This window comes from Pseudopipra pipra, chromosome 19, assembly GCF_036250125.1.
Source record: "Pseudopipra pipra isolate bDixPip1 chromosome 19, bDixPip1.hap1, whole genome shotgun sequence".
Lineage (NCBI taxonomy): Eukaryota > Metazoa > Chordata > Aves > Passeriformes > Pipridae > Pseudopipra > Pseudopipra pipra.
The window spans coordinates 9,238,352-9,266,040 of NC_087567.1; the positions used below are offsets into that span (position 1 = coordinate 9,238,352).

Here is a 27,689-nt window from a genome sequence, read left to right on the forward strand (position 1 = left end):
CATTTAGTATAAAACACAGGCACAATATGTCTACTGATTTTGTGGCTTTATGTTGCACTGAAACAGTTAAAAAGTTACTTTGTCGTGGTTCTGTAAATTCACACACACCTCAAAGACATTCCAGGTGTCCTGATTCCTGCACTGAAAAAAAAAATCAGAAGAAAAATCAGCCTTTGTAATTGAAGGTCATACTATTAAATTCCAATCTGTTACAAATTCACATAGACAGGTCATTATCCTTTTCTCAAACCAAGTATATAAAGCAAGTGGCTGATGGTTTGCAAATATTGCAACATTACCTGGCCACTGCTGAACTGAAGAGAAAAACAAAATATAAAGCTACTTTTCACATACTTCACATATTTCTAGGTTATTCTAGATTTTTCCTAACGTGATGATTATTCATTTCTGAGGTCTTGCAGTGCTCTCTGGACCCAGCATTCAATAATTCTGATATAATTTGACAAAAGTATTTAATGTTATGTTAAACACAGAACTCTTGCTAATGATTTCTTTCTAATGGATAACTAGCGTGTCAGACATTAATTGCAATGCCAATATTAAAAAAAAAAACAACTTTGGGATTAAGTACAGTATTTCATTGTTCAGTAGTTTTATGAACATCTAATGCTTTCATTAAAAGTGGGTTTTAGAGGTCATGAAGCACACTTAGTTTCATACTGCTTTTCAGAGAACTATAAATTTTTCTGAGATTTTGGGACATGCTGCTCAGCTTTGAGTGAAAACACTGTGATTTATTGCAAGTGTGAGAGCATTAACTGACAGTCCCTGCATTTGGGTCACTGTATAAAATGTGCTGCCTGCAAGATTGCTGCTACTGCTGGGCTCTTTTTTTTTTTAATAGATAGGATATTTGATTTTATTTATTTATTTTTAAACAGCCAAGGTGACTTGAGGGTTTTTACTGATACATCCAGGATGTATCAGTGACAGTCCTGTACAGTAGGTGTGTATTTAACAGGGTGAGAGAAGAGGGGCTCCAGCTCTCATCAGCCCAGCAGGCAGGTCTGTGTCCCAGTTAGGTCAGGACTGGGTCCTAACAGGGGTAGAACCACCTCGGTCAGGCTGCACTTGGACACACAGAGGCACCAGATGCAAAGAGTTCACTTTTCCCTTCTCTGTATCAGCATCACAATGACAGTGCCTTGGGTGTCCCACAGATGTTTGTGTCCCAATCCTGTTGGGAAACGAGGATTTTTACCCATTGCTCCCCTTCCCTTAATAGAAGTGCCAAGCAGGATTTGAGATGAGCAGCTCCATGAGGGATTCAGTGCAAGATCTGCAGAGGTCAGGAAGCCTCTCAAAGCACCAGGAACTGCAGCAAATGTGGGGGACCAAACATGCTGACAGCACCTGATGGTTCAAAGCGCTGCTTTCCCAAGGGAATTCTACAGGAATGTCATGATCCACAGGTTCTTGTGCCAGTGCTGTCCCCCAAGTTCTCAAAATACTCTCAAATTAACCAATATGTTGCTGATCCTGCTTTAGGTTTCAGAAGCCAAGAGCTTAAGGTGAATTTTGTGTTTATGCAGTTCCATTCTAGGGGTGAGAGGAGGTTTCATCCTGTGAGATCCTATGAGAGGGACAAGCAAAAACCATCATTAGCTGCTGACAAGTGCTCCAGGTTTCACTCCAGGCTGATATCACTGAACAACAAATCTTTTCAAGCTGAGGTAGCCAGCTGGGATCCAGAGGGATGGGAGTGCCTTGCATCACCCCACAGCTCACTGCTGGATAACAGCCTTGCTGCTGGGCTCAGGAGGGAATTCCATCCAGCCTTCCTCAGCCAGGAGTTCACAGCTGAGGCTCCATCTAAAGGATTGGAGGAAACACAGAGAAGGGGCAAGTGGAGGCATCTTTAGGACACCAACAGGGCTGTTGAGGAGTCCATGAGGACAAAATAAGGTGATAGTTGGTGTCCCACGAGTGAAACTTCTGAAGAAGTGTTTAGAAATACAAAAATTTCTTCTATGGCTGCACAAAAAAAAGGGCTTTGATTTATTAAGTTTCCCAAGAGGAAGAAAAAGAAGGTTTTGCACTCACAGATAGTCCTCAAAGGATTTAGTGGGTTTGGACACTGGGAAATGTGAATAAACACCTTCAACCAGGTAGTGTTAATTTCCAGAAGAGGAATTTTTTGGGGAAGTTAATTTTTTGGAGATGAGGTCCTCCCCATCTTTAGAAACTGAAAGAATACACTGGAAACTCGTTGCTCAGCATGTGGTATGTGTTCAAAGCAAATCAACGTTTAAGAATTACATTCCATTTCTTTCTGTATAGAGGTTTAATCACAGCACATTCCTTCAGCAGTAACGAGAGCTGGCTGGTGTTATGTCACATTCTTCCCCAGCTTCTGTAATGTTATCAAGAGAGCAAGAGAGTTCTGCCCTATTATTAAGCTTTTGTGAGTAAATTGAAAGATTAAAACTATTTTCCTGAGGCAGTTTTTAAAAATAAAGATATTTAAAATTACCTGGATTGTATTTCATTCTACTTGTCTTCATTTACTAAAATTTCCCAGAGCCTGTCATGGTTGAAATTATATAGACATCACCCCTAGAGATCATGGAGCTAAAGATTGATTGATCAGAAGAGAATTACACTTCCATTTTCTTTTTCTCTACAACGTCTTTCCATTGTATGTGCAACTGTCAATGCTAAATGCCTATTTTGCCACCTAATGGTGTAGTTCTGAGAAGTGTTACAGCAGAATACACCTAAGCAGCCCCACGAAGATTTATATATCTAACAGGTTCAATTTAATTTAAAAATAAATACATTTGAAATGTTTACAAAATTATTTCCCCTTTCTTATCATATTTTTTGTAAAGCTTTGTTAATGTGGCAAAAACAAGATATAAATTCTTTAAAAAATTGTGAAGAATGAGGAACATTTTTACCACCAGTGTTCCCTGCCTCTTTCTTAATTTGCCTGATTAACTCATTCCCTTTCAAGGCATTCCTGCTCCATCAACACCTTTGCTTGCAATGGGCATTGTTCTCCCAGTCTGCCTCTTTGGCACAGGTTTTCATTCTAAGCCTTCTCTAAGCCAATCATAACTTCTCACCATCGCTAAAGTACTTCCTAAACTCATTGCAGATCCATCACATTTTTGTCCTGTTCCTGAATGGAATTCTGTCCTCTGTGGGGATGCCTTTTCTGCTGCCTTCCCTGTACAAAAGGACCAAACCCCACTGCGGTCATGTATAAAGTGCTCCTGCGTTTCGGGAATAAAGACTGGGAACAGAAAGTTTCCCTTTGTACAAGATTCCTTTTTTCCCCTTTGCAGATTATGAAAACTGTCAGACTGGAGCATTGTCTGCGCTGCTGGTGAACAGAACAAACTGCACTAAAGCACTGAGGTGCACATGTTTAAAAGTCTGCTTTTCCTCTGTCCCTGTGGCTGCTCTGAGCCCAGGAGAGTTAACCCGCAGTGGAAGACACCTACCCGAGTGCTGGGGTGAAGAAACATGTCTAGACAGGGGCTCTGGTTCTCACTAAGGCTCCCTTTGGCACGCAGAGACAATGTTTATGCAAGAGGTCAAGATTCAATCCATTCCTCAAGCTGGAGCTGGAGATGAAGCTTTTCAGGAGAAGAAACTAGGAAGGAAATCTCCACCCATACTCTGGCTCCTGCGACAGGGGACAGAGCTTGGAGCAGAGACACCGTGGCCCTCTGAGACAGGATGTGTCTTGGGGAAATGATGTGTCTCTGAAGGGAAATGACTGCAGCTGTGGCTACAGAAAAATGCATGAGCTCCCATATCACAGGATTTTCCAGTGGTTAGTCACTAAGATAACTTCTAAGTCCATCCATCCAGAACGGATTAGTGACTGATGCACAGATACTCCATGCAGTCCCTTTAGCCACGTTGTTTCCTCATCATGTCCTGCAGGACAGTGCTATCCCAGTGCAATTTTAGGAAGAAGAAAAGGCAGATTTTAGAGACAGGCATTGAACACAACATGAATAGACTTTGTCAAGTGCTTTGAGAACAACATGCTAAATATTCCAACTGAAATTGCCAAGGTTTCCTGAGGAACCACACGTTCCCTCCTGCAATTGCTCTGCAGGACTTTCTCATGTTGCTTTGTGACTGAAGCAACTGGAGAATCTCATCCTTAGGTTTACTGGGCTGCTACAAGGAGGTTCCTAGAAGACTTTATAGGACAAGACAGTTGGAGACAGTCTCCTCTGAGTGACACGTACCAAGAATTTGCTTCGCTGCTGTACTACAAACATCTGTCTGCAGAAAGTGCCTGATTCAACTGGTCACGGTGTGTGTTGTCCCAGTGGAACACAGCTCAGACAAATGAAGTGTTATTGGGAAGACTCTCAGCCCAAACAAGTATTTAGGAGAGTTGACAGCACTGTTTTTGACCAAGCCATATTATTTAGCCACTAAAGGAATATCAAACCTTCTCTAATCTTTCTTATCCCCCGTGGCCCAGCATCAGTTTGAAATTATAACTTTGTATCTGCCAGAGATGAGCTGTAAAATGTCCTATACTGTCTCTCTGAGTTTTAATTATGGTGGTGATGCAGAGAGCAAGGGGTGCCAGGAGCTGACTCAGTCCTGCTGCTGTAAACTCACCCTTCAGGTACCTGATCAACAGTGATACTCTGGAATTAGCTGCCTTCTTAAACCAGCCTCTTGTCCAGTTAACACCCTGCTTGGGCCACAGCCACTATTTAATGCTTTGGAAGAAGTAAAAAATGTTCTGTGATGCACCTTCCATCCACACAGCCATGGAAAGCAGAGATGCTTTCCTGGCTCCCCAAAAACCCTAGAGCATTATCTGATAAGCCTTAATACTTTGGCACAATTAGCTGGTTCTCATTGGCCATCGTTACTTATCTAAATATTCAGGGATTAACATTTCCAGCTTTACAGAATTCCACATGTCAGGGGTTATGATGAGGTTTAAGAGGACTAAATTATCTCATTCCAATCTGTTGCAGGGACTGTGGCTGTCAGAGATAAATACAAATATAGATAAGCAGCAGGCTCCTCTGGCCATATAATGTTTGCAGAGAAAGCACCTTGGGGCAGCACGTGTCACTTGAAACAGCTCTCACCTGGTAATGCTGATTTTCTCTGTTTCTTCAAGCAAGTGGAAGTTTTTCCATGTGTCTCATACAAGTTGCTTCCAAAGGTTTCCATTCAAGAGGCAAGATTAATTCCAGGAAACTTATCAAATTATGGCAATATCATGTACTTCTACAGGTAGCTGAATCTGCAAGGTTCAAAGAAAAAAATAGCTCACAAAGCCTTAACCCCATGGGATGGTTATTTTCTGCCAGAGGAAAGCAGCCACTCAGAGTCAGATGAGCTGTCCCAGACTGTGCAAACCACATCTCCCCACAGTTCTGGGAATTGCTGAAAGGAGCCCAGGCTGTCCGGCTTTGGAAACACTCTGCTTTGTCTTACATGAGTTCTGGAGACATTTATAAACATGCTACGTGAAAACTAAATCCATAAATAAGCTCAATCATGACACAAAAGCATTTGCAGGTTCAATAAACGCAGCAATCTCTCTTTTAAAAAAACCCCACTAATTATTAATACTTTCTGAAGTGCAGAAATACTTAACCTGTCCACAGGCTGTACTGGCTTTTTTTGTGCTTTCTTTTAACAGTCACCAACGAGTCCACTGTGAAATCAATGTGGGAGGATTTAAGATAAAGTTTTCTCTAAAAATACCTCTGAAATATTTCATTCTAGAAATTACAAAGCAAGGTTTCATGCCAGATAAGAACAGCACAGGTATTTAAGTAGGTTAGCGGGTCTAGCGAAGTGCTAAAAGTAACCTAAAGCAAAATCTGTCACCATGTGTCTTGAATCAGTCTTTTATTCTACATTTGAAACCCTTTAAAATAGAACTGGAAGAAAGGTGGATTTCTCCTTTTCTTTTTAGCAGTAGAATTCAGGGGCAACATGTCTAATTAGGTAGTGTGTCTAATGAAAGATGTGATATAATCAAATATAATCATCCTGCAAGCAGACACATCCAGCCCCTCTGTGCACACGTAACTCATTCACTGAGGGCAAAATTTAGGGTTTCTTTGAGTAAATGTCATCTCTCATTTGTTCTGCAAAGCTCATTGCACACTTTGGCTGCTACAAATTTAACAAACATTTGGATTATGTTGCTAGAAAGACATTATGTTCCAATTTGGGTCTAATACACAGTGGGCTGGCTATGAGGAAGTAAACTTTCCATTTAGTTAAAATGGGTTTTCTTGGGGTTTTTTCCTGTCATGTTTGTTCCAGGGGTATTTTTTCTGTCTGTAACTACAGCACACTGAACTCTGTTGACAGCTGCAAATCCACTGTGCAACACAGCAGATCGAGTTCTGTGTTCTGCAGCACTGTGGGATATCTGCAGATGCTCTTGGTTGCACCAAATAGAAAAGTTTTTAAAGGTAGTCTGGACAAAAGCTGGTTGCAGGACTGGGCTAAGCTGATTTTTTTTAAAGTAATTCTTATGATAATTTGCTGTTAAAATTGGGTTTTTTTTAGAAATTATTAGATCCCCATTGTTAGGTTTCCTCAATTCCCTCCGTTTTTCCTTTCTGACTTCATTTACATCTTGTAAAGTTGTTACCATTCCCCCTCTACTTATGTTTTCCTTCCCTAATCCATGTCTGGCCCCAGACTGCAGGTGTTGATATACTCTTAGGTACAGATGGGTAATAGCTTCAATTTTAGGAACTACATAAAACAATATTTCTACAAGGAAGAAAAATTCCTGCTCAGTTCAAGTCCAACTTTCCAAAGCAGTTCTTCAGAAGTGGAATGTGGATGTCCTGTCTGCCCCATCCCCCTGCCCTGATTTCCCTGTATTGGGAATGTTCTCTCTATTGTAAGTTATACGAACTGCAGCAATGGGGTTTTTTTTTTAGCCATTAGGGGAAAGGAAATGACATATGGAGAGAATTCAAGTCCCTCCTCATTCCTAGAGAGTCTATCCAGAAAGTCAGAGTGCTGAGCTCCATCCAAGTGTCGTTTCCTGCTCAGAATTGGGAAGGGGAGCTGGGGGTGGGAGGAGAGACGGATACGTAACATTAAATTGCTGCTTCTGATTAACAGCACATTCTGCAAATGATTTCACAGCCTTGCTTTGAACAGAATTGAGCCTCTGCAGCCCAAATATGTGTAGCAATCCACTGATGAAAGAGCTATTTTTACATCTGTTTCATATAGTGGGTAAAAATGAAGTGATTGGGACGGTGGAAATGTGCTTTGGAGATTTCTCAAGATTTTCTGATAACTTTGTACCTCCAGTCTTCCACATGCCCACAGAGCACTGTTACACACTCCTGCTGGTACAGCTGTTTCACCACTGTGAACCTGCACACAAAGCAACCTGGAACAGAGAACAAATTAGGCAGCTTTCCACTCTTTTATATGTATTTATGTGTATGACCCCACGACTTATATATAAAAAATATATAAATACCACCTTTGAAAGATGACCCCATGATTTCCATTTCACATTGCTATGCAAATTAGAGAAAGATAGGAAATAAAGGAGAACAATTCCTCACTACACTGCACCTCTTTTGTTAAGCTCATGGGTTGCTCCAACCTCCTCCCCAGTGAAACCAGTGCCATTGATTTTGCTTTCAGCGTGTCAGTCCCTCCCTGATCCGTGATTTACACATCACTTCTGGAGCTGGCTCATTGTTTTATTTAGATGATCAGCACAATGTTTTAATGTGGTCAAGCAAGTGTCAAACCTTCATAAGGATTGACAGGATTTTTCTCCATCCTGCTGTCATTTTTCTTTCCTCTCCTCATGCCTTTAAATCCCGACTCCACTTCCCTCCCACTAATGACACTCCCCAGGGCAGTGGGTGAACTGCAACCTGGAAACAGGCCACGGCTCTTCCACGAAATCTTCTGGCTTCTGCGGAATAGCGTCCATTTCCTGGAGCCAGTCTGAGACAGACAGTGCTCTGCAGTCAGAAACAGGAATCCAGTGACCCCTAATCCAGAGGAAGTGCTACGAAACTCCCAGCAAATCAATTCTCTCTTAGCTGTGTCCACACGGGAGTTTCCACCTAACTGAATCAATGAGATTTTCCAAACACACAGTGAACAACTTTGCACACCTGTAGCTGAAATTCTGAAGTTTTCTGAAATTTCCAGTTGCCTGGAGTACACCCCTCCCAACCTGAGGAGGGGTCCCCTAATTCCCTGTTAGACTTTTCTCCTATTGTGTTCCTCTGAAGGCCAAAGGGTTAATGTGTTTCCTATTAGATTTTAAAGGAAAGTCCCAACATTTTCCATTATAGGTCAAATATCACCAGACACAATTAACCTTCATTAATTACTTCTGTTTTGACTAACAGTGCTTCTTCTCCAAATTGCACACTCTTCCAAAGTTTAGACTGTACTTAAGTCTAATATCGTACCTTGTCATAGAAGAGCTTCAATACTTCTGGGATAATCCTATAGTCAGGAAAAGGATAACTGTGACCAGAGGTGCTGTGGGTTAACTGGAGGAATGGACATCAGGATTCCCAGGCTCCAGGTGAATTCTGCCAGCTGCTTTCTGAACGCCTGTGGATAACTTTATGTCTCAGTTTGCTCTGCTGTAAAATAAATTTAGGAACAGGAGAGAGCTGTGAAATGATGTTGGCTAGTGAATTCCTCCTCCTGCAGACTTACAGCTGTTCCTTTTTGCCGGTATTCCCGTAGTTCTGTGCAATTTAAATCATTCTGGATAGAATAGCAGGAAGCAGCTTTGCTTAAGAGAATATTTCAGTCTAATTTCTGCTAATTTAACCACTTCTGGCTTAAACAGTTTAACTGTTTAAACTGTTCTTCCTCTAGTGGACGAACAGACTTGCTATTGAACGACAGGACTGCAAAGCCTCTGCCCTTCTTCCAAAGCCTGGCACCTCTGGGAACAGCAAGTGGAAGCAACCACCCAGAAGCATCTGCTGGCATCAGAGTTTCAGAGGTGGTTACGTTTGAGATCTCAGACTTAAAATCTTGCCATCCCTGCACAGATAAAGCAGCATTAGCAACAACTGCATTCCAAGGCAGTTGATGTCAGCAGGGGTCTGTTATTGTTGCTCTCAGCACAGAGGAGTTGGCAGACTGACACACAGGCCACCAGACATTTATTTCAGCCCTTGTCCTGAATTAGATATTTGACAAATGAAGAGGACACAAGCTCTTAAATCTGACCAAAAAAAACCCAAACCCAACAAACTAAGAACCAGGAGCTACAATAATTCTCCTCTCCCTTTTTTGCTCCTACCACATTTTTAAAGCTCGAGATGCAGCCTCATGGGTGACTGTGATCCCAACCTCAGAAATAGTTTGCATTTTCTTAGAATAAGGAGTGACTCACCCCAGTCACTTACTCATAATCACTGTAGATTGTTGCTTGTGGAAATTGGTGCTGCCAACAGGGCTCATTGGTGGACAGGCTGAACACATTTTTCTTGGATAAAAACAGTGTCTCAGTCCCCAGAAAGTTAATTATTAAGCCACTGAGCTGTCAGGCATCTGGAGAAGAATTTGCAATGTTCTATTCTTAACTCAATATATTAGATAAATCTGAAACAATTAATTCAGAGGGAAAAAAAAAAAAGAGATAATACTATTGAACAAGTGTCCTGCACTCTCAGATATATACACACAGAGACAGAAAAGCCAAAGTTACTGCACATATGCTAAAGAGCAATTAAATCAAGGATTGGGGTTTTAAAGTAACAGTACCCTGACTTTAAAGGGGCTTTTAAAAGGTTATATCTTATATTCAATATTTAATCTGTTTAAATATTTGGAAGTTAGCACATAGATTTGTCATATAGTAGTCACACATAGTTTGTGTGACTACAAAGATTTTATCTCTGTGTTTTTAACAGGAAAAGGGAGCAGATCCCACCTGAGTATTCCAGGCGGGACTATTCCACCTCATCCAGCAGCAAACGGGACTGGGAGGCGCCGGCACCGCCCTCTGCCGGCACAGGCCGTGTTTTACAGTTGCAAAAATTCGGAATTCCGAATTCGCAAGCCATTATGTCATTGCCCGTATAAACCCACAAACACGAAGCGCGGGGAAGGAATGATTCACTGATTAAAGCTGACTTTGCACAATTTGTTTTCTATAGGTTAATTCTTTCCGTTCCCTACAGTTACACAGAACATCATGATTTTACAACTGATGATTTTAGGTCAGGGCTGGAGGTTTGACAACAAAGCAAAGGACAGAGGAGCTTCATGGCAGATGTGTAGATGCCCTATTTGATTTCCTTGGGGATTTTCCTCTCAGAACATCAAAGGATTAAGCACTGCAAGGAAGGTGGATCTTTCCCCTTAGCAGCACTTGTGTAAATACCAAACCCTAGTTCCAAAGATGCTGCAGTATCTGTGGTGTCAGACCATTCTCCTCGGTTTGGCACTGTCCAGCTGCTTCCAGAGGTGCTGGGTGCCACCGGCAGCTCATCCCTCAGTACAGGGGCCAGGCAGGGCTGGGAACACCCCACAGCCACAGTTCCATCTCTTTAGAGACAGCTGCTGCTTTTTTGGGTGTAAAGAAAAACAGTTAACATGATACAGTCCAAAGTACAAAGATCACTATTAATCAGCCCAGGATAGTGGGGTTTTTGCAAGGCAGTCTCCTTTGTGACAGGTAAAATCTGCAACCCCCGTGTGTGTCACCAAGGCCACCCTCGGAGCTGGATGGAGGATCACACCTTAAATAGCCCAGCAGAACTATCATTAGGGCAGTGACTCACAAGTGATGGCCCTGCACAAAACCCTACTGTTGCTAACAAAGAGATCTATATGACTGAAGATGCAGACAAATTATCTACTGCCCTTTGTAACATTGTCACAGTCCAACAATAGCCAAGATCCACAGAGGGCACATGGTCCAGATGTCATCCCCAGCCTCCAGTTAGGGAGGGGGCCATTTGCCAGCAAGTGTGGGATAGGGAGCAAGTTGTGGGAGAGGATAGATCTACCCCACACTAATGAAAGCAGGAGTGACACCATCCACAGTAACTCAAAAGAAATCTTTGTTAGCAATACACAGGAATGAATCCTTCATGAAGCACACCTGATCCTACATGGATTGCCAAAGAGTTACACCCAGATCCACTTTTCTATGCTTGTGCACTTCAAAACAGGCTTGGAAGCACTCAACAGGTGATTAATGCACAAGACAAAACCAGATTCTTTCATCAGATCCATTTAGGAGAATAAAAGAGGGTTTTGTTTTGTATTTGGGGTTTTTATTCCCCTCCTGCATCAAGGCAGAAGCCAATGGGAATTCTGGGAGAAATGTCTACATATTAGGTTTTCCCCCCCTACCTTTTATTAATAAAATTGCATGCTATGGTCCAATTAAGTCATGCCTATAAAACATCTGCCTCTGAACTCTGTCCTCTCCTGCACCACCATTGGAGCTAAAGAAGCTCAGAGAGCTGAGACAATACAGTTATTCTAATGCATTTGACTCCTGGGAGATTCCAGTTAAATAGATCAATCCACGTTTTTCCAAAAAGCTGGAGAACAGAACCACAGTTCTTCCTCTCCACTCACCACCCACCCTGCACAACCACCTCTAGAGAGAGAATGGGTTCCTGTGAGTAATGATTTTAGAAATGAAGGGACAACAAATTCCAAGAAAATACCATCATTTTTGCCCTCTAGAGCAGGAAACAGCTTCAAAGCCCTTCCTAAGCTCTATCCTGAACATCTGTACAATTGGTTAAACTGCTGTACTTACCCCTCCTCCACACTATTACCTGCAGTTAAGTAGCACTTCTGGTCTTTAAATATTTCTCCAAAAGGCAGGAGCTAATTTAGCTCAATTATGAACAGGGTAAGATGAATCAGATTTCTATTGGAAATATCTAGAGAGAAGCAGCAATTCCTTGGTCCTGCAATAATAGAAGGCAGGTGTATGTAGAAGTCAGAGCTTGGAGTGCCCAAGCTGTTCTAAACTCACCATCTTTAGCATTGAATCTCTCACAATTTAGACTTGCCTTCATGCCATTATCTACTTTTGATCAATTTTACTTACCCTATCAAAATCAGCCCTTGAAAGAGCAAGTGACACAGCTGAATTGGATGTACTGATAACACTTTATTGAACTTCAAGTAAAATCCTCTTTAAAAGCCTGTTGTGTGTTGTACAGCAACAGGTCAGGTAGAAGGTTAGAGGCCTGCAGAGTGGTGGCTCATGCTCTGTGAGAGGCCTGTATTGCTCAACTTGCATTCTTACCCCTGACAAGGACAGAAAGAGGAAGTATTTACAAGCAGACCTCAGAGAAGGACATTTACAGTTGGGAATTCACAGATATATATAGTTTGAACTGTTCAAGTATGTTTCAGTTGGATAAAGTGCTACAGGACACAGAAAAGGCAGTAAAAACAAGAGGGATTATTAAGACAAAGAGGTGGCAGTCATTTATGTGCTAAAACCACTTCTAGGTGGCTGCAGTATCTACAAGATCTAGAAGTTGAAAGAATTGGGGGTGTTGCCCTGGATTTGGAAAGTGTAGCTGTCAGCAGTAGAGTCTGGTACAACATTCTGGTCTTCCTCCTCCTAGAAGGAAAAGAAGAGAGTGTTGAAATAGCAGTAGCATTTTAACCTAGTAGCCAGTGCTAGAATAGAAAATGAAAGTGGAAAAAACCCCAACCCTGCAGCCACTTACTTCTGCTGAGAAATATTTCTCAATGATGGTGGATGAGGCTCTATACACTTGTTCATTTTCATGTGACTGAAGAGCTTCAATTTTGTCTAGACCCCCACACTCCTCAATCATGAGGCAAAGCTTTTCAGTCTCATTAATCTTCTCAGCAGCCTGTGAGAGAAAAGCGTGGAATCACCTTGGGAAGGACGTGTGGCAGCACAACTGGAGAGCCAACAGCAACAGCTTGGACAACAATCAAGTACACTGCACCACATACCAGGAAGATATTGGAAACAGCATCCAGGATAACCAGCACAGTTTTGCTGTCCTTAGTTGTGAGAAGATTCAGTAGTGGTTCAAGAACACCAGCCTGAACAAGATACACGATCTGGTCAATTGTCCCACCGCTCGTGTAGTTCGTCACAGCCCACGCGGCTTCCTTCTGAGACTTGAAATCCCCCTGCAGAGGTAAAAGCAGAGTGTTTGAACACACAGTAGTAAGAAAAAAAGCCTAAAAATGGTAAATATAGGTTTTGCTTACCTTTCTCAGAATGCCAATGAGATAAGGCACCAGGCCATGGTCCACCACTCGCTGGATCTGATCCTGACGCCCGGCAGTGATGTTGGACATGGTCCAGGCTGCTTCTTTCTGAATGTTGTTTTTATGGTGGGAAAGGAGACTTGGAAAGACAGCAAGTGCTCCTGAGTCAATAACAAGCTGTGTCTGCTCATCAGTACCAGTGACAATATTTCCTATGGCTCTTAATGAAGGAGTCTGAAACAAAGACAAAAGTAGTACTTAGGAAACTCATTCAAAACTAGATTATATTATACCAGATACAGCCATACTTGTTGCCCATCCACTCTAACCCTCCCAGTTAACAGATGATATGCTCTGTACAAGGAGTTTCAGGTTCCTAGTTAGCATTACACAGGCAGACATTAAGGATGCTAAGACTGCACACCTTCCAAGGCCCATCTGCAAACAACCACCCAGGACAGAGCTCAGGAAAACTACCTGCTAAGTACTAATGCAGCTTTATTATACTGTAATTACAAGTGGGCGCTGTGCACACTGTAAACACTGTCCCTAGAAGTTGGATTTGCAACAGCAGTTTGAAGGCAAGCTTTAAAGAATGTTGACTACTGTGCTGGGCTGTGAGTTAAATCCATGATTACAGAAAGCAGTTTGATAGTCACCACCACAAAGCTGGCTGCCCTGTGTGGAGCAGCCTCTACGTAAGGCAGAACTCAAGTCTCACCAATGCAAAACCTAGAACAAGGATCTGACTTATGTATGAAAGGAATCATTCGGTTATGTGGATGCTACTTGTTTTATCCATGATTCAAAGAAAGCAACAGCCACCTGCACAACCAATAACTTACCATTATTGGCAGTTCACTACACCCCAGGAGTCTCACAAGTTGTGGCACCAACCCGGTTTTCACAACAACTTCTATCCTGTCATTGGAACCGTCTGTTAGGTAGGAAATGGCCCAGCAGGTGTCTGCCAGCACCTCAGGGTCATCGTGGTGCAGGAGGCGGACCAGGGTGGGCAGGATCTGCTGGATGGCTTCGATGGGAGGGGCAGGGTTCTTGTTGCGACACAGGTTTGAGAGGGTCCAGGTAACATTGCGCAGATATCCCGACTGCAGGGGTTGAAAGAAAGGGTTAGAAATGGTTTAATTTGCTTTTACTGACTTAAGTCATTGTAATGTGAATCCCACTGCACACTTACAGCCAGGGAGGAGAGGTCAGGAACAGCGAGGAGACTCAGCAGCGGCTCAATTGCACCGTATTTAATAACCAGATCTCTGTAGGCAGAGCCATCCCCTGGGAAAACACAAAAAACAGCCAAGTGAAGACCAGAACAGAGGGGCATGTGCACACAATCATTATGTGTTAGAGGATTAGTTCTTCTCCTGCTTCAGAAAGCCTAGAAGAAATAAGAGGACAAAGGGACTGCTGCCATGGTTAAATCACATGACAAGCATGTGTTTTTCTAATCAAGCCACTGAGCTTGATTTTTTTCTGTAGGAAGAAGAGGTAATGTTTTCTATACATCTTTTCCTAGGAGTTCATAAACATGTAAATCTCTGTTTAGTTATTTGGAAACATACCTCAGCCCTACCACTAGATCAGTGCTTTTCCCACAATATGAGACTTGAAATGCATTATAATCATCTGTTGCATGATTGACTGCTGCAGTATAATGCTGATGGAATGTCAGTTTGACTGAAAGGTCAGTATTGCAAGGTAAAAAAAATACTTCACAATTGAGTTTAAAGCTTTAAGGACAAGTTTTAAGAAAACTCCAATCAAACGTGGCTTTTAATCAAGCTCATTTTCTCTGTGTGAGGATTCACTGTGGTCTGTAAGGCTCAGTTGTTGGACCACAATACAGCAAATACAATATTTAACTACATTATTTATTTTGACTATGTTTTTGAAGAATGGATCCAACGCTAGCAGATCAAGCAATCTTGAAAGGAGCACGAGAAACTTCAGGATATCAATACTTTCCCCACCAGCAAGCAACTGTTTCAAAGCAGGGAATATTGGCCATTACATACACAATTATGAGTCACCTGCTTCCTCCCTCCCCCCTTCCAGTCAACACACAGAGCACAGCTCATTGATAAATCACAAAAACATTAAGTGAGAGACACGAAAAAGGTTTGTGTTGTAGCACATTTAAAGATCTCTGAAACCTGGACTGAAATCTGGAAGCAATGCCCACAATACCACCCACAGGTTGCCAGGCATTGCATGAGCCACCTCACACCAGGTCTGAAGACAAAGAGTTGCTCTGAAGAGCAGAGCGTGTCATTACTTGAACACCACTGGGGCAGAGCTCCCAAGCAGCTCAGCCCTGCACAGCAGGGGTGATGAATCAGAGCTGTGCAGCACATGGACATACCTGCGATGTTCCCCAGTGCCCACACAGCCTGCTCACTGATGTGGGTGTGGGGGGAGGCCAGCAGGGAAATGAAGGCTGGAATGGCCCCTCCATCCACCACTGCCTTGGTTTGCTCCGAGGTGCCGGAGGCGATGTTGGTGAGTGCCCAGGCAGACTCAAACTGGATGGGGCTGCACTCTGCTCTGCCCAGGAAGGACACGAACTTGGGAATCAAACCAGCTCGGATTATGTTGTCTATTGGGGGCTGCTTCTCTCTTGAGAGGAGTTTCCTAGGGAGGAAGGCAAACAGAAAACATTATTTTACCTTGTTGTTCAGATCTCTGCTAGCAAAACAGTCTTAAAAGAAGCATATTTAAAAAAAAAAAAAAGTTTAGCATTGTCTTAACATTCAGAGAAGGCAACACAACACAGCATAAAGGACAAATGCAGAGAAGCTGAACACCAGCTTCCTAAGACTCTGCTAACATAGAATTTGGCACGTCTTTACTACTTGAGAGGTTCTGTTCAGACTCTGAAATAAAGCAGACCTGCAAGAGTCATAATACATCTGAATTGCTGAAGGTTTCTCAGCAGAGGTTAATGACTGCCAGAAGCAGCACTGCAGCAATACTCAAGCTTGCTAAAGGATATTTTAGATCTGGAAAGAGAAATGAAACTTGGTATACTTCAAGTCCCAGTCATCTTACAGTTCACAGTATTCTAAGGTAGAATATGCATATGCAGCCACTTAGTCAATGCTCTCCCCTTGCCTAGTTACTGCCGTGCACAGCTGAGTTAGGTCCCTCTTAACTGCTTACCTGGCAGCTTGAGTAGCCTGTAGCTGCAGCTCCATATTATTACTATTAACTCCTTTGACTATTTCTTCAACTGACCAGTGTGCCAAAACCTGTACAACAAAATAATAATAAATTTAATAATAATAAAAAAAAGTTAATGCTTTGTTGGGAGAGAAATGTGTATTCCCAGTCACAGAGGGCTTTTACACAATGGCACGAATGTGCCCCAGTTTACAACCAATTTGCTTATTATCACCACCATGTGATACTCCAAAAGCCTGTTAGCTACAGCTTTACCTGCAGTTATCTGAACTGCTGAAAGCTTTCTTAATCAAGTGTTTCACACCAGTTACACTGAGCTTAAAGTGTAGCTTCAGCCAGTTGTGTTTGAGTGCTTTCCATCAGAGTTGATAGTACAGACACTTCAGTAGTTAGTACACATTTAGTAGTGCTGTCCCCTCCAAGAAGGGATTCACACTGGCCTGGCTGCAGGAGCTCATATTGAAAGACTCCAAGTGTGTCCATTCCAAGTACCTGCTTACCTGATTGCCCTTGTTTTCCTGAAGGGGAGAAGTCGCATCGTCTGGTAAAGTGCTCACATTTCTTCTTTTAAGCATCTGGTCGTCTTTCTTAGCTTTCCTCAGCTCCACATTGACTTCAATGCGCCGCCTTCTCATTTCCTGGAGGACACACATTGAGTAAGTTCTTGGCTTTTGCAATTCATGTTTAAAGAGATACTGCCTGGCTAAAGCACTAATTGCACCAGAATACTCACTGTGCTGTCCTTTCCTTTGTTCTTGAACCTGTTCAGTCGAGCAGGTGTATTGGCATTCTCATTAGTAGACATCTTGCTTGCTAGATTTTTGAGAGGAGCAGATAAAGACAAGCCTGAAAACAGAGCAAATAAACAGCAAGTTTACTCCACGAAAGTAAATTAAAAATTTAGATCAATACTCGAGAATGAGAGGCACTTGTTTGTATTAGATACAGTAACAGCCTCTGACTTGGACAACAGCTGCCTCTTTAAACAGCCCGATGTTACAGCAAAGCTTTAGCATCAACACAGAAGCAGAAGACACACTTACATTGTTAAGACAATTTCAACCACAAATATTATCAGAGTCGTTATTTTTGGGAGCAAGATAGATCTTCCTTCCCTCGGAGAGCACACACACATTTAAATGGTATTTGAACGCTTTTTTCGCTGTGTCACGTACTCGTGCAGCACAGGATCCCACCCAGCCCCACCCCGACCCTTCTGGGAGAGAACAGCGAGCGTTCGGGCGAGCACAGCGAGCACAGGGGCGTTCGCTAAGCCGGTGCAGCCAGCAGCAAACAGCAACGGCTACACGGGTAACGAGGCAAACCCCTGCCCTCGGCCAGCCCCGGCCTGACCCACTGCGGCCACAACCCCGTCGGAGCAACAGCCCGCACAAGGATACAGCAAGATACACCGGCTCTGTCAGCATAACAGAGACACGAGAGACTCCGGAGGGAGCCCCGGCAAGGATTGCCGGCGGAGCACGGCTCTTCCTGACAGAGCAGCGCACGGCCCGCGCCCCCCCGGCCCACACCCGTGTCCCGGTGTCCAGCCCAGGCCCGCACCTGTCCCGCGGTGCCGCCGGTCCCGCTGCCTGAGCCGCACGCCGCTGGCACTGCCCCGGCCGCCCCACGCGGCGTTTAAATTTCCCGCGGCCGCGCGCCGCCATTGGCCAGTTCGAGCCAAAGCAGCGCTCTGATTGGCCGGTTTGAAAGCAGCTCGCCTTGCGTAGACGGGCGGGCCCGGCCGGATGTCACGTGGTCACACGTCCCGGTGCTGCGGCGTGGGGGCGCGGGGCACGCCGGGAGTTGTAGTGCCGGGGCCCGGCCCGGCGGGACCGGGATGGGGAGGGGGGTGTTTGTACCCCTGAAGGGGTTTGGGGCAGAAACACCCACCCACTGCCTCGCGCACGGCCCAGGTTCTGCCTCAGTGACTGACAGGCACCACAGGCTGCTCCTGAGCCAAGGGCATGGAGTGGCGAGATGGGGGGAATGGCTTCCCACTGACAGAGGCTAGGGTTGGATGGGATATTGGGAAGGAATTCTTCCCTGTGAGGGTGGGGAGACCCTGGCACAGGTTGCCCAGAGAAGCTGTGGCTGCCCCATCCCTGCTGACACTTCCCTTGCGAAGTGTCCAAGGCCAGGTTGGAGCAACCTGGGCTAGTGGAAGGTGTCCCTGCCCATGGCAGAAGGTGGACTTGAATCATCCTTAAGGTCCCCTCTCAACCCACTCTGTGATTCCATGATTCCATGACCCCCTGTGTCTCCTGGAAGCACATTGCATAGAAATTTAGGTGTGAGGCTGCAGCTGAGGGCAATTCCACAGCCATCAAGGCAGATAAAACTAAATCAGACGGAATAACAAAAGGATTCCTGCCCTTGTGGGTTGGCCTGAAAAGGAACAGGTCTGGGATTGTTTCCCATGGGTTTGGCCTGCTCATGAGGGATGGAATACAAAAGAATACTCTGTTTCACAGGAGATGTATTTCAAATCATAAAACCTGGGGAAAAATCTGACTCTAACAGCAACTCCATCATCTCAATATACCTGTAACTCAGATAGAGAAGTGTCAGGGATGTACATCGATACATCTGTGTGCTAAACCATTACATTATACCACTTTATACTGGTCTGTAGGTGCACACAGTGGAGGATTTATGCAGAGGAGGGGGAATTACCAGTGTCACCTCACACAGTGTTTTGGTTTTGGGCCTTACATTTCTGAGCTTTGTAAAGAAAATCACAAAAAACAGTTAAGTAAGAGCAGGGAGTCAAGAGAGGAGAAAGCACATTACTCAGAAAGGGAGATATTTAAAAGGACTATTTTGACAGAAAAAAAGGTAGTTCAAAAATAGAAATCGAGGTAAAACACCTGCTCTCCTGAAGGATCGGAGGGTTGGCATGAAGGAATCCCACTGGGTCATGGATCGCTGGCAGTGCAGGGTCCGGAGCAGTGAAACCTGGGCACAGGGATGGGTGTTGAGGGCAGGGAGAGAGCCGGGAGTGCCTGGGACACTGAGGGGGCTGTGTGAGGTGCTGCAGGTGGTATGGGGGGTGTGAGGGAGGTGTCCCAGCTCCAAGGGCTGTTACTGGCACAGCCAAGCCATGGAGAGGCAGACGGAGGCCAGAGAGAGGTCAAGGTGGGACTGAGGTAATGGGGCTGCAGAGGGTGTGAGGTGAGAAAAGGCTGTGAGGGGTGAGAGCTGTGAGGGGAGAAGGGTCCCTGAGTAAAGAAGGCCGAGTAGTAGTAGAGAAGATCGCCTGCACGGGATGCAGCCAACAGCCACAAGACAGGAACCACGGCCGGGACGGAACAGTGTCAGGAAACCGAACGTCGGGAGCCCGTGAGGGGAAGAGTTTTCGGGACAAGGATAACGAGGGTGACGCGCTCCCGCCGAGGGCTCGAACGGGCTCTGAGGCGCGGGCGGAGCCTCGGGGGCGGGGCCTCGGGGGCACCGCGGCCAATGGCGTGCGAGAAGGGCGGGGCGGGAGAGCGGCAGGGCCCGCGGGGGGCGGGGCCAGCGGCGCCGGGCGGGGCTCTTCTTGGGCGGCGCGCGCAGACTCCAGTGGGTGACCCAGTGGCCTAATGGATAAGGCATCAGCCTCCGGAGCTGGGGATTGTGGGTTCGAGTCCCATCTGGGTCGGGCTGTTACTATTTTGTGTCCCCGCGGCGGGTCCATCGCCCACCCGGGACCTTCCGACTCTTTTACCGCCCCCAGGGCCCCTTCCCGCTCTTCCTGCAGCCGCCTCCATCCCGCCGGGGTCCCGCGGCCGCCCCCCTCCCTGCCGGGATGTGGCCCCGGCGCTGCAGATCCCTGTTTTCGTCAGCCCCGCTGGAAAAGCTTTCCCATGTTTGCTGCTCGGGCGTCCTGGAACGGTGGGAATGCTCCAAGCGTTACTGGGGCTGCTGGAATGGTGGGAATACTCCAAACGCCACTCCTTCTAATGGGGGTCCTGTCCAGGTAAAGAGGCTGGAGGAACTCAACACCAGCACAGGCACAGTAAGGGTTGAGTTACAGCACCGCCTAATTCAGCAGGAAAATCCCTGGAGCACAGGGCTGTGGGATGCTCCCATGTCCATCCATCCAAGTGCTCACACTCCTGCTTCTCTCAGTCGCTGCAGGTACGAGCAGGACACGAGGTACAACAGGAATGCAGGAGCTCTCCTCTCCCTCATCCTTAGTTTACATTCCTATTCCCACACTAGCTCTCTTGGGATACTTCTGGCCTTAAAATGGTAGAAGTAACAAAGGAAAATAAGGATTAATAAGCGCTGCAGTAGAAATGTAACTCGCTGTGTTAAAATGTCATTTATTTTGCACATTATTTTAGTTAATTTTCTGTATCTTCAGCCATTGCTGCTCGAGGTAAAGCCCTGAGCTTTTAAGAATCTTATTGAACTGCTTAATTAAGGCAGGACAAAACAGACTGCTTAAACTGGACAACCATCCATGCCCCGGGCACTGCCAAAGGGGAGATTTTCTGTTGGGGGTGGGTTCCAGGAGCCTTTATGGGGTTTATAAGTTGTTTGTTGCACCTTGAGCGAGTTCACAGACTTCCACAACACCCGGGAGCAGCCGGTGAGAGACACTGTCACAATGGAAATGTTGTGTGGCAATAAGGTCACACAGAAATAAGCCCCCTTAATTCAGTAATCCAAATCAGGGCTGGCTTGCTGTGTGAAAACTTGCAGAGTTCTTCTTGTTAGCAAAGGGAGATTTCAAAATAAAGCTGTGTCGGATCAGCAGAGCTTTGCCTTGGGCTGGACAGTCACTACTGCGTTTTTCAGTCTGAAGAGAATCACTGGAACTGGTTCCTTAAACTGAAAGAGGAGATTACCAGCTGTGTAAGTGGAGGTGGCCAGAAATCCCCAAATATGTTCCACTGCAATGCACATCCTTCACAGATGCAGTGAGGCTGTTCCAGCACCTTCCAATTCCAATATGAATTCTCCATATCCAATAAACCCTGACCTGTTCTGTATGGTTTTTCTCTACAAAGTGCCATAAGAGGCAAGACTGTCCCCCAAATAAAAAAATCTGTTGCTAAAAACATATCATTCCCGGCACACAGGGGACAGCAGCAGCACAGAGTTATTCCCGATGGGAAGAGGTGCTGGAGCACATCCCTCCTGGGCAGGGGTGGTGGAGGGACGGCAGCAGCTTGGTCTTGCTCCAGTGGGTTGTCCAGTGAGTGATTCCCGTTTCCCCTAAGGCTGCCTCTCATTAGCATGAAACGGGGGAAGGGCATAAAAGACTCCAGTTCATTTTGAGTCTGGAAAAATACTTCAAAATGACAACCCAAGTGTTCTGGCTCCTCTGCTTTGCCATTAGATCATCCTCTGGTAAGTCTGTTGCATTCGGAGTGGGGCTGGGGCAGCTTTGCCTTTGGAATCAGGGGAGGCTGAAGACATTCCTGCAAGTCCTTGCCCTCCAGGCTGTAGCCTTTTCAGCAAGTCATATGTAAGGGCTCAGGAAAGAAACATTTCAACCTGTTTGTGGGATGGGAATGCAAATTGTAATATTTGATTTGTCAGATTTGGAGGAACTGAGAGCACCTGGCAAGAGCAGGCAGGGAGCTGGTGCCATGAGCTCTCAGTGGCAGGTGAGGTTTGACTTCTGCATATGGGATTTTTATAACTTATATCTCTTTTAGTCCCCTTCACCTGTAAATACCATGTTTCTGACTGACTGCAGCTCTGTGCTGCCATGAGTGCCTGCAGCAAGCTGTCCTGAACTGATTTATTTGGAGTTTAGTACATCACTGACAGAAAATAAATAAGATTTACATCTGTTCCATTGGGAATTGGTTATGTTGCAGTCATATGTCTTATGCTGCAACAGCCAGACAGGAATATGCTGGTACAGGAGCAGGAACCTCAAGGTCCTGAATGGATTGAGTAGAGAAAAATGAACTATTTCTTGTTGCATTCCGTGACTGAGAGAGCGTGATGAACTGGCAGGAGAGTGTTCTTACACACCCAAGTGTGAAACACCTGTTCAGAGTGCACAGCTCATATTGAACCATCTCCAAAACACCCTTCCCTGCTGCTCCCTTCAGCTTGGACTCCTTCCACCCCGCTCTCCATGGACATTCTTTTGACTTTACGTGTGGCCAGCCCGAATATCAGGGAATCTTTCCCATGACAGCAGCTGGTGAGAGCAAAGGGGGAGAAGTGGCAAGGTCAGCAGTTGAGTCAGTCAGAGGAGATAAACCAGGACGTTGTTCATCTGTGGATGTCAAACCTCTCTTTTCACACAGGGATTGGGATCTGCCTCCTACACAGAGTAACCACAGCCACGAACACCCCGACGGTGGCTGTGTGGGGGTGAGCTGTGTGAAAACTCTGCTGGCTCACTCAGGACATGCACTGAGGGGCTAAAGGAACAGGAAAATGGACTGCAAGGGGAGATTTCTCTCTTCCCAGGCTAAACAGAAGGCCATTTTGCTTTTTGAGGTCCAACTGATTGAGGTTAAGGTATAAACAAAAGCGTAGGTGACTGCCCAGCTTGTGTGAACAGTGTCAGTAAGTCATTTCTCACTGTATTCCCAGACACTTCCTCTCTTCTCAACCCCTGTCCTCTCAAATTAAGAAAAGCCTTGAAATAACTGTTTCTCGGCAGCAATAACCTAATTACCAGTTAGAAATCCAAAACTGTGGATAAAGATCTTTCCAGTAATGTCCACAGCCCAAAGCTGCTGAAAAGTCCGGATGACACTGTCAATAAGGCATCCCATGGATGGGAAAACCAAATAGTTCTGCTGTCATGGTCTTTTAAACAAGCATCCCAAATGGCAACGTGAACCTTGTTTCCTCAGATGCTCCCTGGAGACTCAGGGGTTTGAGAAAAGGGTTTGTTTTTAATTTGCAACAATAATAAAGTAAAAATGCGAACCTCCCGTTCTGCTCACACAGCTGCATTCCCTGTGCTGGGCCTGCCACGTCTGAGCACAGAGGAATGAGCTGCTCTACTGTATTTCATCTGTTCAGCCATTTATCAGTTATATAGTTATCAGTTATTAGTATATCAGTTATATATTGCTGAGGGACTTATGGGCTAGAACCTCAAATCCTCCCATTGAGAAGAACATATAAAATAACTATGTAATAACATATAAAAAACTGAAAGTGCTGATTTTCTCTCTCCTTTTGATCTAGGATCCTTGCCCTATGCTGAGAAAGCTGCCCAGGCTCTCAGCAAAGATGCTTTTAGTTCAGCAGCTGCTGCACCTGGGCAGGTGAAGCTGCCAGCCCGTGGCACCAGCAGTGCCAGTGGGAATTCCAGGGAACACTGGATCCTGCCTCCCACCCACCTGCAGCCGCCAAAGCCTCCTGAAATCACCTCCCTGCCCTGGGACAAGAAGAAACGCACCAAACCTTCCCTGGAGAACAGCACAGGGCTGAGGAAACACCTCTGGCAGCCTCTGGAGAGCCCGGCTGAGGGGCCTTTTCCCAGCTCCCCCGACTCCAGCCAGGCCAACAGGAAGCACACGGACCGGCGCCGGGCCGGCGCTGCCAACAGCGTGTCCGCCCGCTCCCACCACGGCACAGCCTCCCAGCAACAGGGGACACCCCCCCGGGGAGCTCGTCCTCCCCCAGACTCAGGGGAGTCAGGGGATCCCAACACGCTGCACTTGAACCGCCCGGGCCAGACAATCCCCTACAAACACCCCGATCCCGTCACGAGGATCCCCAAACCCTCCTGGGTCACCAACCGCTGGTCCCTCGGCCCACCCAACCCCCTGGGAGTGCTGAGGAAAGGTAAGGACAGGCTGCTCTGGAAAGGGGTACCCAGAAATTCCAAAGGCTGGGCGGCGTAACTGGGATGAAAAATATCCCCAAAGGCCCATTTCTGTCCCTCAGTGTGTGTTCCCGTTCCAGATGGTGACAAGGACAAGGAGTGTCTAGCCCAGTGCAGGGGAGAGCGGGATGAAGTGGAGGCCTTTTGTGCCAGTGAATTTGGTAGGTTGTGTCCTCCCCAACCCACACAGAGCACAGGCCCTGCTGTTCACTTGCTGCACTTCCAAAATACTGCTAAAAGATACCATAAGTATGTTAAATAATTACCAAGTACACCAAAAGTCCCTATCACAGCTCCTTATAAATGTACTTACGTTGTGCTTTCCCTACCTTGGGCTAGTATTGATCTTTTTTTCTGTTCCCTCTACTTTCCACTCCTGGCAGGAAAAGTGTCCTTGGGACTGGTCAATGGAACTGAAAAGACCAATTGTTTTGGATAGTCTCAGATTAAACATTGTAGCTGGGTTACTTACCTCCTACTACTTGGAGCGAGTTTGATTTTGGGGGCTGAAGTTTGAAATGAAAATATAATGGTGAACCAAACAGAACTAAAACTGTGATCCTCTCTCTAGAGAGGATTCTCCCTGAAGTTCCTTAGGATTCAGTGTCTTTAGTCCTTGTGTCCACACTGATGTGACTAAAGATGGCAGGAAACAGGCTGGCATTTCTGTAGGGACTGTTTAAGGACAAGCATTTTCTGACTGAAATACTGCCTTGTGCTCACGAAGTTGTGAAACAGATACCAACTTTTTCTCACAGTATTTTAAGAGATAAGGAAAATACAACCCCAGTGGTAACAGATGTTTCCATTTGTAGAACATAAACACGTTAGGAGACATCTGTTTTCTCTAAATGGAGAAGTCAGGAAGTGCTTTCTGCAAATGCTGCCTGTTTTGGTTTTTACCACTCTCACGCATTCCTGTGCAACGGGGGCTTTACAGTGTGTGCTTTAGCCTTTAACCAACAGCAGCCTCACTCTTCTCTCAAATCAAAAAGACAGATAGGAAAAAGTTTGGGCAACAGCTGAGCCAAGGTTCCATTGCAGTGATCAGAGAGCTTCCCATTTCTTTACATTTCCAGTGCTGAGCAGAGCTCTCCCCACTAAGGCAGGTGTAACACCAGCTGTAACAGCCCCCTTTGCCTTTCCCACCTGACAGGGTGCTGTTTTCCCATTCCTGGAGTCAGCTCAGCACTTGTCAGAACCAGGAACTGGGAGCACAGCAAGAAGTGATTGTCTGAACACACAACACAGCCTACTTGGTGCCTTTTCTTCCAAGTGTTTCATTTCCAGCTCACCTTTGTACTTCAGTGGGAAGTTTTACATTTGACCATTTGACTTTGTTAGACAAACACATCCACTTTTTATGTATTGGGATAGAAAATGGTACTAAACCCATCCCTGTCTTTTGGAACATTCTATAAACGCCACTAAGAAACATCTCAGGCCTGTGAAGCACAAGGTTAGTAAGGCAGCAGAAACTCAGGCAATGACCTCACCAAAGGTGACTTGAAACAACTCCCACTGCCCACCGAATCCAAGGATTTCTGCTGACACTTCCTTTGAGCATTTTAAATAAGAGCCTTCACGCATACCCTGAGCTGCCACCATGTATACAATCTGATCCTTGGTTTTTTTCCCCCTCTCTCCCTTAAAACAGCAGTGAATGGAATTGTTTATAACATGGAAAGCCTGGGGAATGGAGTCCACTGGATCACCCTCCTGGTGAACAGTGATGGATTGTACAAGATGAGTCGCCTGTACGTCGTTCCCGATGCCGCCTTCTTCCGAGTCCGCATCCTACTTGTGGATACTTTGAACTGCAGTAAACCCTGTCCAGACTTTAAACTTGGTAAATAATTCCAGCTAAATCCATTCTGCTATTCCCCTGCATGCAGTGCCATCTTAGTCTGCCCTAGTTTAATAGGCTTACCCTGGTTTGTCAGGAAAATCTGGAAGAAAAGCATTTCCTCAAAGTGAAGGGCTTTTTCCATCCCAGTTTCTTGAAACTTCCAGAAGAGAAGCTGGAAGAAGTCAGGTATCAGTATAGACCTTTCTTAACCTTATCCAGTTCCAAAATGATTGCAAGTTTTCAGGATTGCCAAAGCAGTTTGAGCAGGAGCTTAAGCTGATGTCTTTATCAGTAGTCCAGTTTTCCTTCTAAATGCAAGTTAACCAAACCAATATTTGCCCCAGCAGTAAATCATCATGTCTGTGCAACGACCACCCACAGGTCCCAGGGGAGCTCCGGGTGCCGTGGTACGTTCAGGATGTTTCCAAAGGGCACAACTTCCCACCTGTTCCCACCCCCAGGGAGTGATCCCCCATTCCCTCGTTTGCTTTGCAGGGAGCAGGTACATCGTGATGGGGCGGATCTTCCACAAGCGCCGGGAGCTGCCGGCGGAGCTGCTGCCGGCCCTGCGCGGGCGGCTCCGGCCGGGCGACGGCTGGATCGGGAGCAGCAGCAGCTACGTGAGGAGGTTCAACAGGAAAAGGGATCACAAGGTGCAGGCGGCGCGGTCCAAGTGTCCGTAAGGGCCGGTGGCTCCGTCCGGGACACGGGAAGCAGTGGGAGTCAGGGCACACCTGGCCAGGGCACCTCACGCCGGGCACCGGCTGCGATCGGACACTGCTTTGTGCTTCAGCAAACACGGAATGCCCTCACCAGGCACCTCGGGTGGGGGTTAGCACAGAAGTCAGGCTAGGGAATGTTAACTGGTCATGGATTTGCTCCAGCTTTTTCAGAGCCACAGGTTATTGTAGCCTCCCCTGCTGCAGTGCACCCCTAATAATCTGTAGTAAATGTACAGTTCTGGAGGCTTCATCCTCAGTGCTCAGCAACTGCACTTTAGAACCTCTCACCCTGAACACGTTAGATCTGTACACAGCTTTGTCTGCCCAGGATGTCACACAGTTCTGCCTGAAGTATCACATGCATTTGATTCAAGAGAAACCAACAGCACTAAGTATCACTTGTATTGTTTTGGTCTCCTCAAATGTGTCTTTTGTGCTACTTCTAAAAATCACATCATTCCTCAGCCAGAGCTGGATGTCCACAGGAAGCACACAGAATGGAGGATAACTATTTGAGTGTATGAACACACTGACTGAAAGCACATCAAGAACTGCACAACACAAATGCCCAATTTGGCTCATGAGTAATGGCACAAGTTCATTCCAAGGAATGCAGAATGAGCATGGACTGCACAGTGTGTGCCTGGTTACACGGGCAGTTCCTCCTGAATGCCATTCCCCTTCAGAAATATCACCCAGCTTGTACTTGCACATCAGTAAAGTTACTTTTAAAATCAAAGATACAATCTTTTAGTACCTTTAATGTGGTGGGACGGAAGAACCTGTGAAAGGGCTGCAGAGGGAATCAAATGTTTGCTGTTCCCAGTCAGTCTTTGCAGGTCTTAAGTCTGTAAAAGAAACTAATAAAATGTTTGTGAGGTTCTGGTTT

General features: G+C 45.7%; 2 protein-coding genes, 2 long non-coding RNA genes and 1 other non-coding gene across 12 annotated transcripts; 2 read left to right on the top strand and 3 right to left on the bottom strand.

Moving 5' to 3' along the window:
- Positions 1-31: 31 nt before the first annotated feature.
- On the bottom strand, positions 32-9,654 carry LOC135424802 (uncharacterized). 4 transcript variants are annotated; one of them, XR_010435358.1, is made up of 5 exons: positions 9,405-9,654; positions 8,445-8,624; positions 7,306-7,393; positions 5,103-5,260; positions 32-1,594 (listed from the first exon to the last, which is right to left on the bottom strand). It is a non-coding gene; the product is annotated as an uncharacterized LOC135424802 (long non-coding RNA). The 4 variants fall into 4 exon arrangements; XR_010435360.1 differs by lacking the exon at positions 32-1,594 and adding an exon at positions 1,610-3,925; XR_010435359.1 differs by lacking the exon at positions 7,306-7,393 and having other exon boundaries at positions 9,405-9,648.
- A 2,465-nt stretch (positions 9,655-12,119) lies between these two features.
- KPNA2 (karyopherin subunit alpha 2) lies at positions 12,120-19,757 on the bottom strand. 4 transcript variants are annotated; one of them, XM_064676089.1, is made up of 11 exons: positions 19,299-19,757; positions 17,162-17,274; positions 16,929-17,066; positions 16,408-16,496; positions 15,611-15,879; positions 14,429-14,523; positions 14,076-14,339; positions 13,231-13,464; positions 12,967-13,149; positions 12,711-12,860; positions 12,120-12,601 (listed from the first exon to the last, which is right to left on the bottom strand). In XM_064676089.1, exons 1-11 carry the CDS (start codon positions 19,348-19,350, stop codon positions 12,509-12,511), a joined length of 1,680 nt encoding a protein of 559 aa, XP_064532159.1. In that variant the 5' UTR covers positions 19,351-19,757; the 3' UTR covers positions 12,120-12,508. The 4 variants fall into 4 exon arrangements, with proteins under 4 accessions (XP_064532159.1, XP_064532162.1, XP_064532161.1 ...); XM_064676092.1 differs by lacking the exon at positions 19,299-19,757 and adding an exon at positions 17,992-18,125; XM_064676091.1 differs by lacking the exon at positions 19,299-19,757 and adding an exon at positions 17,604-17,622.
- A 241-nt stretch (positions 19,758-19,998) lies between these two features.
- On the top strand, positions 19,999-20,071 carry TRNAR-CCG (transfer RNA arginine (anticodon CCG)). Its single transcript has one exon. It is a non-coding gene; the product is annotated as a tRNA-Arg (tRNA).
- A 647-nt stretch (positions 20,072-20,718) lies between these two features.
- On the bottom strand, positions 20,719-27,647 carry LOC135424641 (uncharacterized). Its single transcript, XR_010435298.1, has 2 exons — positions 27,558-27,647; positions 20,719-24,642 (listed from the first exon to the last, which is right to left on the bottom strand). It is a non-coding gene; the product is annotated as an uncharacterized LOC135424641 (long non-coding RNA).
- C19H17orf58 (chromosome 19 C17orf58 homolog) lies at positions 21,670-27,539 on the top strand. 2 transcript variants are annotated; one of them, XM_064676093.1, is made up of 6 exons: positions 21,670-21,771; positions 23,587-24,189; positions 24,310-24,390; positions 25,887-26,078; positions 26,426-26,485; positions 26,574-27,539. In XM_064676093.1, the coding sequence occupies exons 1-6, from the start codon at positions 21,720-21,722 to the stop codon at positions 26,759-26,761; spliced, it is 1,176 nt and encodes a 391-aa protein (XP_064532163.1). In that variant the 5' UTR covers positions 21,670-21,719; the 3' UTR covers positions 26,762-27,539. The 2 variants fall into 2 exon arrangements, with proteins under 2 accessions (XP_064532163.1, XP_064532164.1); XM_064676094.1 differs by lacking the exon at positions 26,426-26,485.
- Positions 27,648-27,689: the final 42 nt, after the last annotated feature.

Coding starts and splice junctions, on each gene's coding strand:
- KPNA2 (XM_064676089.1), bottom strand. CDS start 19,350: ATGACCCAGTGGGATTCCTTCATGCCAACCCTCCGATCCTTCAGGAGA. Junction 15,880..16,407: donor CAGGCTACTCAAGCTGCCAG/GTAAGCAGTTAA, acceptor CTTCCTCCCTAG/GAAACTCCTCTCAAGAGAGA. Junction 13,465..14,075: donor GTAGTGAACTGCCAATAATG/GTAAGTTATTGG, acceptor TCTTTGTTTCAG/ACTCCTTCATTAAGAGCCAT.
- C19H17orf58 (XM_064676093.1), top strand. CDS start 21,720: ATGACAACCCAAGTGTTCTGGCTCCTCTGCTTTGCCATTAGATCATCC. Junction 21,772..23,586: donor TGCCATTAGATCATCCTCTG/GTAAGTCTGTTG, acceptor CTTTTGATCTAG/GATCCTTGCCCTATGCTGAG. Junction 26,079..26,425: donor CTGTCCAGACTTTAAACTTG/GTAAATAATTCC, acceptor TTGCCCCAGCAG/TAAATCATCATGTCTGTGCA.